This window comes from Telmatherina bonti (assembly GCF_933228915.1).
Source record: "Telmatherina bonti genome assembly, chromosome: 17".
Classification (NCBI taxonomy): Eukaryota; Metazoa; Chordata; class Actinopteri; order Atheriniformes; family Telmatherinidae; genus Telmatherina; species Telmatherina bonti.
Genome location: NC_136615.1, coordinates 13,711,966 through 13,725,269, shown reverse-complemented (window position 1 = coordinate 13,725,269; position 13,304 = coordinate 13,711,966). Strand labels below are relative to the sequence as shown.

General features: G+C 38.9%; 1 protein-coding gene across 1 annotated transcript in view; it reads right to left on the bottom strand.

Annotated features, from left to right (window-relative positions):
- The window catches only part of lamc3 (laminin, gamma 3), a gene marked incomplete at both ends in the record, with an annotated part of 136,163 nt that overhangs the window by 119,412 nt on the left and 3,447 nt on the right, over window positions 1-13,304 (bottom strand). Inside the window, one exon of the mRNA XM_079257021.1 lies at window positions 9,468-9,772. Coding sequence (XP_079113147.1) covers window positions 9,468-9,772 — 305 coding nt within the window. The remainder of the gene's footprint in view (window positions 1-9,467; window positions 9,773-13,304) is intronic.

The following is a 13,304-nucleotide window of genomic DNA, read 5'->3' as shown; positions in this document are numbered from 1 at the left end:
TTGAATAATCCAATATAGTTATTTTTGTGTAGGTTTTCGGAACGTTGGGGCTGAAACTATCTGCACCTTCTGCCTTGTTCCGGTTTCGCTGATTAACTCTGTCTGGACTTTGGTCAGTATGATCCTCGTTTCCATTCCTGACCACACATCCCTCATGTTCTTCTGCTTTTTGTGTCGTCCTCAACAATTTTAATAACTGGTGGTCTGGGGTTTGTTGGGGAATCCTCTCATGGCTTTGAGGTGGGCGGCTGTAGCTCAGGAGGAAGAGCAGTTGTCTGCCAACCTGAAAGCCTGGAATTATGCAGATCTTCTGCTTTACAGTTTCATGTCCATGATAGCACCAACGGTGATTAAAGAGCATTTAACTTTCTGCACACTTTCTTATTGTCTGTTCTTAAAGCAGAGTAGAGACACATTGGAGTCCAGGACTTGTTCATGCGGCCATGTCTTGTTGAAGCACATCCGTTTTGTCAGCTAGCAATCTCACATTATCAATCTGAACGTTTGGAAGACATTGCTTGAATTTTCACCATTTTTCTTTCTGCCTTCCTGCATTGATGCATCCTCTTTGCTTCCTCTTGGACGTCTGTGGAGTTTCTCGTGTTATTTTATGTGTATATTTGGTTTTGGACAGCTTCATCAGTTGGTCTTCGTGATAAACAACTCCTCTGTTGCTCTGAAAACTCATCATCACAAGTCTTTAAACAGTCCAAATTACACAAAGAAAATATTTAAGCAGCATTTGAGCTGAATCAGCGTGACAAAAATCTTGAAATAAGATGACAGTGATTATATTGTTTTAAGAAAGTCAACTATATCTCCAAACACAGTATAGTTGGCCCTAACATGGTTTGCTGCCGCTATGTGGTTAATTTAAGAGTGGAATGTTTCGGTGAAAGTCTTAACTAACTGATTTTGCATGCTTTGTCAAACTCAGACTGTTGTTAGACAGATAATACCACAGCGCAAGAATTTAAGTGAGGTTTGCTTAACAAACTTTTTAGAAAAAGTAAAAGAATGCAGGTAAAAAGTACAGAAAAGTTAATACTGGTGAAACTATCTAAATGCTGAATAGGGTTATGCTTCATGTACTTCTACATATTTTGCTCTTTTCATCCTTTTTATTGGGTCCTTCATCTTACATTTGATGAAGAGAGCTGTTGTGTGAAGGATATTTTCAACTGTCCATCCCTGTATTACTAGTTAGGCATGCAGACACCAGTATATCACCAGTATAGAAGTATATACGTCATTTTTATTTTCATAAGTCACAGTGTGGAATAGAAAATTCTGTTTTCTACCAGCTCTGGTTTTGCATCAGAGGTGTGGCTGATGTGCTTTTGTCTGTCCTGTCACCCCTTAAAATAGGGAAGGAATGAGATAATTAATGAAAGAAATGGTGGGATTGATCTGTCTTAAATTCTAATAGGAAAAAAGATCACAGTCAATTACAGGTTTTCTCACCTTGTCGCTTAAAAAAAAAAAAAAACGTGGGTGGGGGGGTGAAGGAGAGAGAGTGTTTGGCAAGTCTGTTGAGAGATTTGTCACCCAATCCATGTATTCTTAGCTGGTATTGATCCCCCACAGCCTTATAATCAGAGGTTGGATGTGTTCCAAAGCATACTGAAGTACAGCCAGCTACGCCATTAGTAGTCATGTTTTCATGTGACTAAGGCCTCAATACTGATCAACCACCCGCCAAAGGCCATATGTCCATTCATGGCATCGCCTCATTTAAACAAACAAACAAACAAGCAAGAAAGGTTCAATGAAGAGAAATCCAAGCTTTTAAAAGGTTTTCACGCTGTTTTCAATAGTAGTATCATGTAAGATATACTTGTCTATTTAAAAAAAAAAACAAAAAAAAAAACCTTCAGTTACTATTATGTATATTCAAACAACAGCAAATGCATATCTTTATTTATAATAATCCTAATGATAATGATGCTGATTTTAAAACCACTGGCCACAGTAAAGGAGCAAGGGGAAAAAAGATTTGTTTGTTGTATAACAAATGAAAATCTGTTGATTCTAAAAATGTCCATTTTTTCAGAATCAACTTTCACATTTCTTTTTATGAAAGTTGCAGTCTGATGTCAAATAGAATTTGATTTTGATCACTTGGGGAAAAAAAAAAAAAAAACTTCTCAGGGAAAATAATCTGCAACACGTGTACAAACAAGTTTAGATTTTTGAATTATGTATGGTCTGAGTATCATGAGGTGTTCTGTCTGTATCTGCAGTATACACTGTATAGGTCTGAAGCCCTTTGTTCATATGGGGGCATTTGTTTGCAACACCCTTTCCATCCATCCATTTTTTAAAGATACATTTAAGTTACATTTAAGTTTAAGATTATAACCCCTCTTCTCCTCCATTATTACTCTTATTGTGATTCAATTCCATCTGTGGTGGCAAATTATTGTAGATACACAAAAAGGTTTCTAAAATGGTAAAATTTTGCACTTTCTGTCATACAAAGTATCTTATGTCAACATTTTCTCCTAAAGTTGCACCATAAAACTGTCACTTATGTCTCATGTTCAAACATTGTAAATTTCTTCCATTTTTAAAGTTCAAGTTATGTCACATGTCAAAATGTTCCTTTCTTTTGAGTGGGCATAAAAGGAACCTTTCAGACAGATGCAAAGATGGGAAAAGGTTCATGAATCTGCAACAAACTGTATCTAAAAAAAATCTAAAATATGTCCTTCAATGTGAATTAGTAAATACTATGAAAATCTCACCATGTGTTATATCGTCAATAAACATCTGAAACTCAGGAGGAATATCTGTGCATGTGGGACAAGCCTGAAGGTGAAAACTTGATGTCCATGATTTTCAGGCCCTCAGGTGGCACAGCATTAAGAACAGGCATGATTCCTGACTGGAAATCCCAGCATGGGCTCAGGAACACTTCCAGAAATCAGTCTGTGAGCACAGTTGACTGTGCAATGCACAAATGCAGCTTAAAACTCAGTCATGGATAGAAGAAGGCATGTGTGAACACAATCTAGAAACATTGCTGTTTTCTCTGGGTCAAAGCGCATTTAAAAAAAAAAAGTCAAAGTGAAAAAACGTTCTGTGGTCAGATAAAAATGAACAAAACCTGGAAATTCTTTTTGAAAATATGGATGCTGATGTACGGCAGAATATGGTTTCCCTTTAGTTCAGCGGACTAAAGAGGACAGGGACCACCCGGCTTGGTGGTCATCAATGATACGGGGCTGCATTAGTTCCTTTTGGCATGAGGCAGCTTGCACAAATACAAAAGCAAAGTACAAGAAAAGTACAAGAAGATTTTTAAGTCATAAATGCGTCCGTCCAGTTGACGTCTCTCTTAGGGAAGGCCCTGATCGGTGTGCTGTCTGCAGTGATGAAGACTGCACCAATCTGTTGCAGTGAAGAAGAATTTAAGCCAAAAGGCAAGGTTATTGATTTACTGGTTCAACTATAATTCACTCCATCATGTACCATCACGAGTTGTGGGTGCTGACCGAAAGAACAGTATCTTGAATACAAGCTGTCAAAGTGTTTCCTAGCACGGGGTTGTTTGGCTCTCCTTTAGAGATGGCTCCATCATCTCATAAGAGCTAAACGTAGAACCACACCATCTCCACATCAAGAGGAGCCAGATGAAGTCATTCAAGTTTGGCTAAGATGATCCCTAAATGCCTCCCTGGTTAGCTGTCCCTGGCTTGTCCCACCAGGAGGAGACGTCAGGGAAGACCCATGACACACTGGAGGATCTATCTCTCGACTGGACAAGCAATACCTCAGGATCCCTGTGGATGAGCTTAAAAAAGGGGCAAGGGAAAAGGAAGTCTGGGCTTGATTTCATAGACCACTGCCCCTGTGACCCCGCTCCAGATGAGTGGCGGTAAATAGATGGATGGATGGACAACGCTGAAGCACATACTGAATCCATTGCAACGGCTTGGAGTTTCAGAACTGGCCCGCCTGCGGTCCAGGCTTTTCACCATAGAAAATATTAAGTGCATCAAGAAATAAACAAACAAAAAAATAAGATCAGCACAGGTCAGGACTGTTGAGTAGCCAGAAACCTACATCAGGCAACAGTGTTACATCAGTCCTACCTAAAACTCCAACACCTGGTCTCCTTACTTCTCAGCTGATTACATACAGTTATCAAAAGAAGGAATGCTACATGCTAATAAACATATCACTGTTCCATAAGGAGAACTCTTTTGTGCTGCTGCCATCAAATTCAAATGAAACTAATATTTTCCACAAAAGAAAATGTCTCATATTCCACATGTGAGATGTTGTTTTTGTTTTGTTGGGCATAAAATATGGCTTTATAACATTTGAAAGTCATTTGCAAGACACAGATGGATGTTCATTTGGCACTTGCCTCCCACCTAAACATTTCTGCCGTTCATTGTCTATCAGAAATTGCATAATCACACAACAGGAAGGATTTCTAAATCCCTTCCTAAACAGGGTGATAGCATCTAAAATTTCTTAATGAGACCATCCGTACATTTCAGTGTTCATGATGCAAATTCTAAAAATGCCTTCCACTGTATTTTTTAAGACTTCCAGCTCACAGAGCATAATGAGATTAACTCAGTGATATGGACACAGGGGATTTACGTAGCTTTCAATGAATTATTTAACAGCAGTACAATCAAACATGCTTCCTGTAATTGAGTATTAACAGGTAAAAAATTTTAGATTAAAGCTTCTGGGCAAATCAGACTTATGAGGTTTGGGTTTCCTCACCTAAACTCCCCCCAAAAATCCCACTTCACTTACAATATGAATTCATTCATTAAAGATTAAAGCGAAGGTCTGCCACCCTGACCACACTGCCCTTTCCTCCCATAGCACTGCTGTTGATTCTCACACTACCAGCTTTTCCATTTCTCCTTTTCATTAATTCCTTAATCCAACATAATCCTTTCATAGCAAGAAAAAGGTATTTCTATGTGTGTGTGTGTTAATGCATGAAGGATACTTCTTCTCAGCCGAAAACATGATGCTCACTTCGCAAAACTTTAGAAGAGCAGACTCAGTCCTCTGTCCCACAAACATGGTCTCCAGCTCGCTATTGTCCCAGGCTGCCACAGTCCAGGCTTATGTAACAAATAGATCGAGGCCGAAATAGCACAGTGGTAGATGGCTAGTATGAAGGGATTAATCAGAAAAGGACAATTTAATAATCTCTTACCTAGAAAACCAGGCTGCCAGGCTGCAGCTATGTTTTCTTGTAAGACTTTTAGAAGTGCTCTCATGCAAAAAATTGTAGAAGCACCAGCGCGAGAGGTGAAGCAAAGTAATCCACACGGAGTAGAGAAGGGGGGAAAAAAAAAAAGAGATGAGGCTGGGAATAATGGGGTGGAGAAGGAAGACTCTTGTGCTTGTTGAAACATCCCGAGATGTCTTTTCAGACTGTGGGTTAAGAGGCTCTTGCTAAGCCACAGACATATTTATTTTTCATTCACTCTCCTTTCATTGTTGCCCCAGCAGGACAGAAGGAGTCGTTTCTCGGAAGGCAAATCCACTCCTTCCTCTTTCATGCGGCTGTTTGTTGCCTTCCTGACAGGAGCCTGTCACACAATGTGGCAAACCCGTAACAGCACTAATGCTAATCCAATAGTGCATTTAATTCCTATTTCCACTTGCTGTAGATGCAGGGGAATCTCACATTGCAGAGATGAGTGGAAATCGTCCCGCTAATCCTGCTGCTCCACGCGGAGAGCTGATGTGACTTTACCCCTGCTGTGTACCCCTCATATTATTTCTAAGTTTAAACTGGGATCACTGAAGAAAAGCTTTTTTTTTTTTTCATGTAAACTAGAAGGCTGGTGAGGCTTCATCCATTCAAAGTCCTGCTGTTGATTAGAAGAGATTTTACAAGGAGACAACATCTGACTATTGGAAAAAAAATGTGTGTTTTGGGAGTTTAGGAAGGGAAGTCTACCTGTGTGTCGTTCTGAAAAAGAATTTAGTTGCTTAATGTCCCGTCGCATTTTGAAATTATACACTTCAATTACCTTTTTGTAGCCTTCACATAAGCTCCTTTAAATTTAAAGCAACCTACTGGTAAAATCCAGTTCATATAATATGAAGCTTTGACATATTTCACACGATTGAGTCATGCTAAAGCTAAATCATCTTTAAATTAATTTATAATCATCATAAAGATGGTATAGTGACCGAATATCACAAAACTCCCTTTCCTCAGGTTTTGGAAGAGGGTTTCTTTTACTACATAAGGAGGTTTCATTGCACATCCTCCAGATATCCCCTCTTACCCTTCTTATTTAAAGATGTGGAGGAGGACAGCTTTCTCCACACAGGTACTATAGCTTTAAAAGGCAGATTTCACAACAAGCTTCACGAATAGTCTAAAAAAGGAAATCATCATCTTCATACATGTTTTGATGAGGACTTTGCACATGCAGAGGTTTGGATGTTGCCTGATGCAACCTTTTTATTTTGTATTTAACCTAAATCAGTGTTGATGATGATGTTCACTGCATGGGAGAATCATTGTTCCTGTGTGGAAGAGGAACGGAAATAGCCGCCTATTGTAAGGAACTGGGGAGAGAAGCAAAACGGCCAGTGGAAGGCTGACATGTTGTCCACATCCCCTGAGTCAGGTTTTGACAGAGGTAGAGGACTAAAAAGGTTCTCATTTTAGTCAAGCTGGGGGTCATTTATTTTGCTGCATCTTCTGTCTGTGAGCTGCTTTACTGTCGTATTGCTGTTTCCTGATCGATGGAAATGTGATAAGTGTAACATCCTTTAGAAATGCATCCAGGCGCTTTCTTAAGGTGCTGATTTGATTCTGAAATCTGGAATTTGGATATTGGCCTATAACAATATTTTATAATATCAGTTTATGTGAACATTAATGTGATCATTATTGCTGTTTTTCTTTTTGTGTGTGTAATCGGGGAAGACGGGATAGTCTAGCAGCGCTGCAAACAGATTGAGTGCTCCTTTTTGTCGAAGAGGACTTCAGATCATGTTAGTCTGGCCAGAACGTCTTTGTGGAGCCAAGTTGCAAGAACTTTTAGTTCAGTTTGAAGATCCTACAAACAGGACGATACTCGCAGATGCTTAAAATGCTCAACTGTGCCTTCGCTGTGCTTATCCCAACACTGCGGTGGAATTAGCCTGCCATTCAAGATGCATTTTGTGAGCAGAAAACAATCCGAGCGAAAGAATCGCACCTCTTCCTTCACCTTCATGTTTTAGTTGCGTTGTCAAGCAGGATTATAGCATTTTAGCAAGCAGACCTTTTTCCTTGACTGACGAATGACGAATTGAAGCAACTTTATTTGCATTAAACCCTTCAGTTTTCATCCTGTCTGCTGGAAGTTTACTGCTCAGCAAGTGCCTGCTGCTTTATTTTCCTTTCCCTTCTTAGCTGAACAACATTTTATCCTGAAAACGTTGGCTGTACACACATTTAAAGTTATGTTTTCGTTTTTTATACTTCCAAACTAAAATATGTCAAAATTAATCACATTCAGAGTAAATGCAGCTCATTCTCCATCAGCCTTGTCAGTGCAGGTTTAAAGAAAAACTTGGTCTAAACCCAAAGTAAAAAACATAAATGATATATAATTATGTATTTATAGACATTCTTGTGGAAATCATTCATTAACTGATTCTGCATCGGCATATTTTGTTAGGCTTGAAACTGCATAATACGTATAAGCACAGGACAAAATACCTGTTCTCAGAAGTTGGTCTAAACCACGTCATGAAGACAGAAATGTACATTTTGTTGTTTCTTAAGGGACGATATCTTCTCTAATGTGGAAATGCTAATCTGAGAAAGCAAAATGTCTTTAAACTCTTCTTGGTTATCATCTCGAGACACTTCATCACCACCAAACTTCCATTTAAATAATGGAATTATATAGATTTTGACATTCACCAAATTTCTTGTAGAAAGGGCACAAGATAAAACGTGGCAAAATGCTCATTCTCATCTTGCTTTCCTGAGAATCATCTACAACAACAGTTTCTACACAGTTTGTAGGTGGATAAACTCCTTTCTCTTTCTCTGATGTAGTCTGATGCATCCAGTGCTAAAGTAATAAAGGAAATATCAGAGCAATTTTCCTTTCTATTTGATAGATTTCGAACTGCTCTTATAACTGCTACTTAGAAATTTCTGGGTCATTTCATTCAGTTAGAAGGCTTCCTTAATAAAATACACAACTGGACCAAACCCCAAGTTTAAATTTCCTGTAAACATTCACAGTCCATGAACACTTCTCTTTAGCCTGCTGGAACTTTGATTTCTGCTACTATTTTTACTTTGTATTGTCTACAAACTGCAGGAAAATGTGCATATTTAGATTTACAAAGGTTTTTTTTTTTTTGTAGAACTGCTAGTTACATGCTAATTTGTTACTTATTTTTATCTGCTTGGTCTATATTAGGGTAATAACTGCTATCTAACATTTTTTTTTGTTATTTTACTTTTTTTTAGGTATGGCTTAGACACTCTGTTTATCCTTAATATATACTTAATATAGACTGAATTTGTTAAAATAATTCATTGCTCATATAATTTATTTTTTTATGAAAACAAATATTTGTTGTAAATTACTGCAAGAAAACTTAAGACTTGCTAATCATGTTGCATTCAATAATGTCTCCTCATGGCATTTTCAGTAATTAATAATGAGAAGTCTCTTAAAGTTTTTCAATTTATGTAGCGATGCACTTCACATGCATGTACAGATGAATGCGTACTTACACCCTCATCAAACAGAACGGAGTGCATTAAGTGCTTTATTTAGTCACTTTTAGCCACACTTTACTGTACCCATCTCTCCAAAACCCACCCTCAAGAGGCTGCCATTAATTCAGCACAGCCCTCTCAAGGCTTCATCAATGTTAATCAGAGCTAAACATAACATTAGATTCACTTTGACTGCTCTGAAAAAGGCCTAAAGGCATGCATATAGATGGCTGTGGGATGTTTATTTGTCTAAAATGTCTGGCAGTGGAGGATTTTTTTAATGTTAAAGTCAGAGCTTGATGTGATGCCCAGAAGCATTGCATGCAGTTAGAAACTTTTACAGGGAGTCATATAGTGCTATTATCAAAGTATGCTACAAGAGCAGCCCCGGATGAAGGTGGTCACATCCTCAAATGCAAATGTATTCAGTTCTTTTCTTTTTAAAGGTCAGCAGCAGCAACATCTATTACCCATTACAGATTGTCTGCAAGGTTTTCAAATGTAATACATTAAAGAGATGCAAGCACTTGAATACTTTTCATTGCTAATCACCATAAACCACATCTCATCTCGGATGTATTTGGATAAATGGTCTTTGTTCAGCTTCTGACACTGCATGATTAAGTGGGGGAAATTACTTCTCATTAACTTGTAAAAGTTATAAAAAAAAAGAAAGAAAAAGAAGAATGTGTATTGCTACATTGCATAGCACATAACAAAAATGCATGCTCACCTGTAACACCAGGCTTTGGTCAAAGTTATATGCACTGGGTCGACCTTCCAGGGTGGAAAAAGCCACATTTCCTCCAGTGAGGGGAGAGATGTCACTGAACTCGTCCGTGCATAAAGCTGTCCTTTCATCATCTCCTGGTCGGATATAACCTTTAGCATCCTTCCCATAGGTCTTCCTACATGAGGCGCTGTAATATTGGTAAGGTAACCAGGGCCCGTCCTCTTCTGTACGCTTGTAAATGGCGAAGCTCTCCGGCCGACTGGTGTAGAATTTGAGTCGTATATAGGTAATCTCAAAGGCTTTCCCTAGGGAGAACAAATGGCATTAGCTTTTGGAAGAAATCACCAAAACTATTTGTATTCTAACTTAATCAGTTGTTGTTTTACAGTCACATCAGCTTTTTTATAGAAGACATTGCCTGGTTATAGAGTAAGTCCCAGAAGCACTAAAAAAAAAACCTTAAATATCTACATTAGCAGGACTTTATATCCTGTTTCTGAATGCAGGATAAATGAATGCCATTCCTGTAGGGGGAGAGGAGTATTGAGGATCATAGCCAACAATATTCAGATCATAAATTCCCCCGAAGTGAAACAAAGCTGAAAGAGACAAAAGTACATATTCACACAAGAAATGGGTTGATTGCAAAAAAAAACAATGACAGAAAAAAGTGCCTGCCTGAATTATTGGATCAGCAGTTCAAATACGATGATGCAACATTTAAGAATGAGCAAGGAAGTGTTCAGCTTGATCAACTGAAGGAAGATGGATGAAAAGAAACATAGGTGGACAAAAGAATCAAACCCAGCTGATAGAGAAATGTATACATTTTCTCCTTAACCAGGATTTTCTTTGTGATGGTTTCTTACTTCCACATTGAACTATTAGCTGTCTAATGAACAGCTAGCTATAGACAACTGGTTTTGTTTTGCTGTGACAATCATGCTACTAAAGGAAAAAATGGAATATCATTTAAAACACACGTTTAGTCAGGAATTTACTTTACACAGGTTTGTTTGGCAATTTAACACGAAACGTGAACATGTATGTAACTGACTGACTTGAGTAGCCTTAATAGGCATTGGGGAAAGGGTCAAATTCAGCATATTTAGCACTGTCACAGGAATGTGTTGTAACCATTTGTGCATTATACTCCCTTCCCAGGTTTTTTCCATATTGTGCTGATGTGTGGCAGCCTCCTCCAGCCAATCAGGTCTGGGAGTGGCTTTTGAAAAACCTCAGGATCTGTGCGTCTGGGCCTTTTGGCTTCTTGCCATTTACACCACGTCTGTATTGTGCATCAGCTTAGTGACATTGTGGGTTGTCTGTTGGTTATTGTTGTTTGGTATAACCCTGAGCATTTTTCCAGATTGGCCTTGTAGGGGAGAGCTGCCATTTTGTTTTGTCATATGGCGTCCTTTTTTCTTGTTTATGTTACTGTAGGGCAGGTTAGATGTAGGTTTGTACTCTGTTTTGTTGGTGGGTAGGTAAGTTGTCCTGTAGTTTTGTAGGCAGGGGTGTTTTGTTTGCTATGTTGGCCTCGGCTCTCCCTGACTCAAATGGCTGTCTGGTGTTGAATCTGTGACTGCGAAGCTGTCTGTGAAGAGTGAATAAATGTGCCCAACTCTGGATTTATCTTTCTGTGTTTTCATCTGAGGTTGTAACCTTACTTCTTTAGGTGTTACTCCTTCTTAGGGACGTAACATCACCGATAAATGGCGCTGGGTTGGGTCTCATTTTCCTATTTTCACCTCAGTGTTGTGATTGGTCTGGCAAGATATTATGCTTATTTATTTCAACTGCTTTGCTGGTAATAACAGGTCTAATTATGCCAGTTTATGGTTTCTTAGCCATTAAAAAATAGCTGTTGGTCACAAGAAACACAACTCATATCTAAATGTGTGAGATGGTTTTATCAGTATAGTCTGTAATAACATGGAGAGAACATGGGAATGTAAGTACCTGAATAAATTCCAGCATGTAAAATCTGGTATTTCAGTGCACAATTTCCCAACACATAAGAGATAGTCCCAAATTCCTGTTTGGGTTGGCTTATGGGGATTTAGCACAGCTAAGTGAACTAAGCTAAAATTGCAGTGGCAATGTAATTGAAGAAGTGCAAAGTCATTTCTGAAGGAGCGCGATTAGTTAGAAGATGATTCTACAAGGTAAATCTTAATCAAGGGAAGAAAGTCTTGGAACCCTGAGTAGGCTTTAATTAATGGCTTAATTATCTTTATTATGTTTTCTATGTGGACAACTGCAATCAGAAATCAATTAATCAATCAATGGCAAGGCTGTTTTGCTCATTTGGTTTTGTAAGAAAGCTGGCATCTTTACTAATCCTAAAGCAAACAGAAAATCAATGTTTTTTTTTTTTGAGTAGTGTCACTTCCTCTTATTGTTTACTCACTAGCCTCTTCAAACAGCAATTTTGGAGTCATATCAGAGACACAGACGGAGTAATACTCCCTGAAGATGAGCACATACCCAGAAATCTGCCAACTGTTTTTGACTTGAAGGGGATTAACTAGGCAGACACAAAGTGGAGTCATATTGAGACCAGGACAAGGAGCAACATGTTGAATCACTCTTAACTGGATTCTTCAGCGCACTCCTGGGTGTTTTCATCTCCATCATTAGATACTAAGCCTCAGCCGCTCTGCACATTCGTACAGCGATTCCCTCCACTGCTATGGCCGTAATGGCATCTGTTGCTTCACTCTGCCAAGTCTGAACGAGGCATCTTTGTGTCTTGTCTCTCCAAAAATTTTTAATGACATCTTTCATGTAGGAGCGCGGAGATCATTTAGCTTTCATTTACTCCCTGCATGAGGTGAGCTCAGCCCTACTGAGGCAAAAAACATAAAAGACACAGAAGATGAAACATTTGCTGAATATACCCCGTGATGAACTGCCAACTAATTACAAAGGATATTTGTGTGTTTCAATGGTTAATGTTTAATGATTCGTGAATCATGCTCGATCTTTAATGTATTCATTAGTTGATATGAGCACCACTGTGCACATTCATTAGTGTATAGGGTTACAACCGAGAGGAGGTTGTAGCTATTAAACCAAATGTAAATTTAACAAAAGAAAAAGCAGATTTGTTTTCTTACTTTGGACAGTTCACTTTGAAAGGCAAAACTATCTGTGTGGGGCAAGGGGGAAGGTCTGAATGGTGACTATTGAGTCTAAAAACTGGGAAAATAAGCCTTGTGTGATTTGCCTTGTTGATGTAAAACGTTGTTGCATCTCCGATTAAGCTCGCATTATTTGTGCATGTTGATAAAACAGCCCGTTTTAAATCTGATCTCTGAGTATGGAGGCTACGAGCTGCAGAAGTGGCCCGCTGTCTGATCTGTTTTGAGTCGTGCATGTCATCATAACACAGCTGCTTCTGTCTGCTCAGACTCAGACTAAACTCTCCTCAAGCACTGCTCACTATTTATACTCCATTTACTCCACAAGCTGCAAGTTTATCGATCACTAAATACACAGATGGTTGCATTTATGTTGTAGTCGCGCAACATCTCAAAGTTCAGGAATAAATTCTGTCTTCCTTACAAAGGAGGTTTACATGTAAGCGAATAATCTGGCTATGCGAGCGCCGTGCCATCTGACGCCTACTTTTATCGCTGTTTCGCATCAGAGACAGGATGTTGCTTTTCTTTGACGGCACTGAATGAGAACCAGCTGTAGACATCAGTGTGTGCTGGGGCATGGGGTTGTGTGTGTGTTGCCTTCTCAACAAGTCTTTGTGGGAAAAAGCTGACCCCAATTCCTTACCAGCAAACCAGCATTTTCTTTTTCTCCCCCTCCCACCCTTTCTTC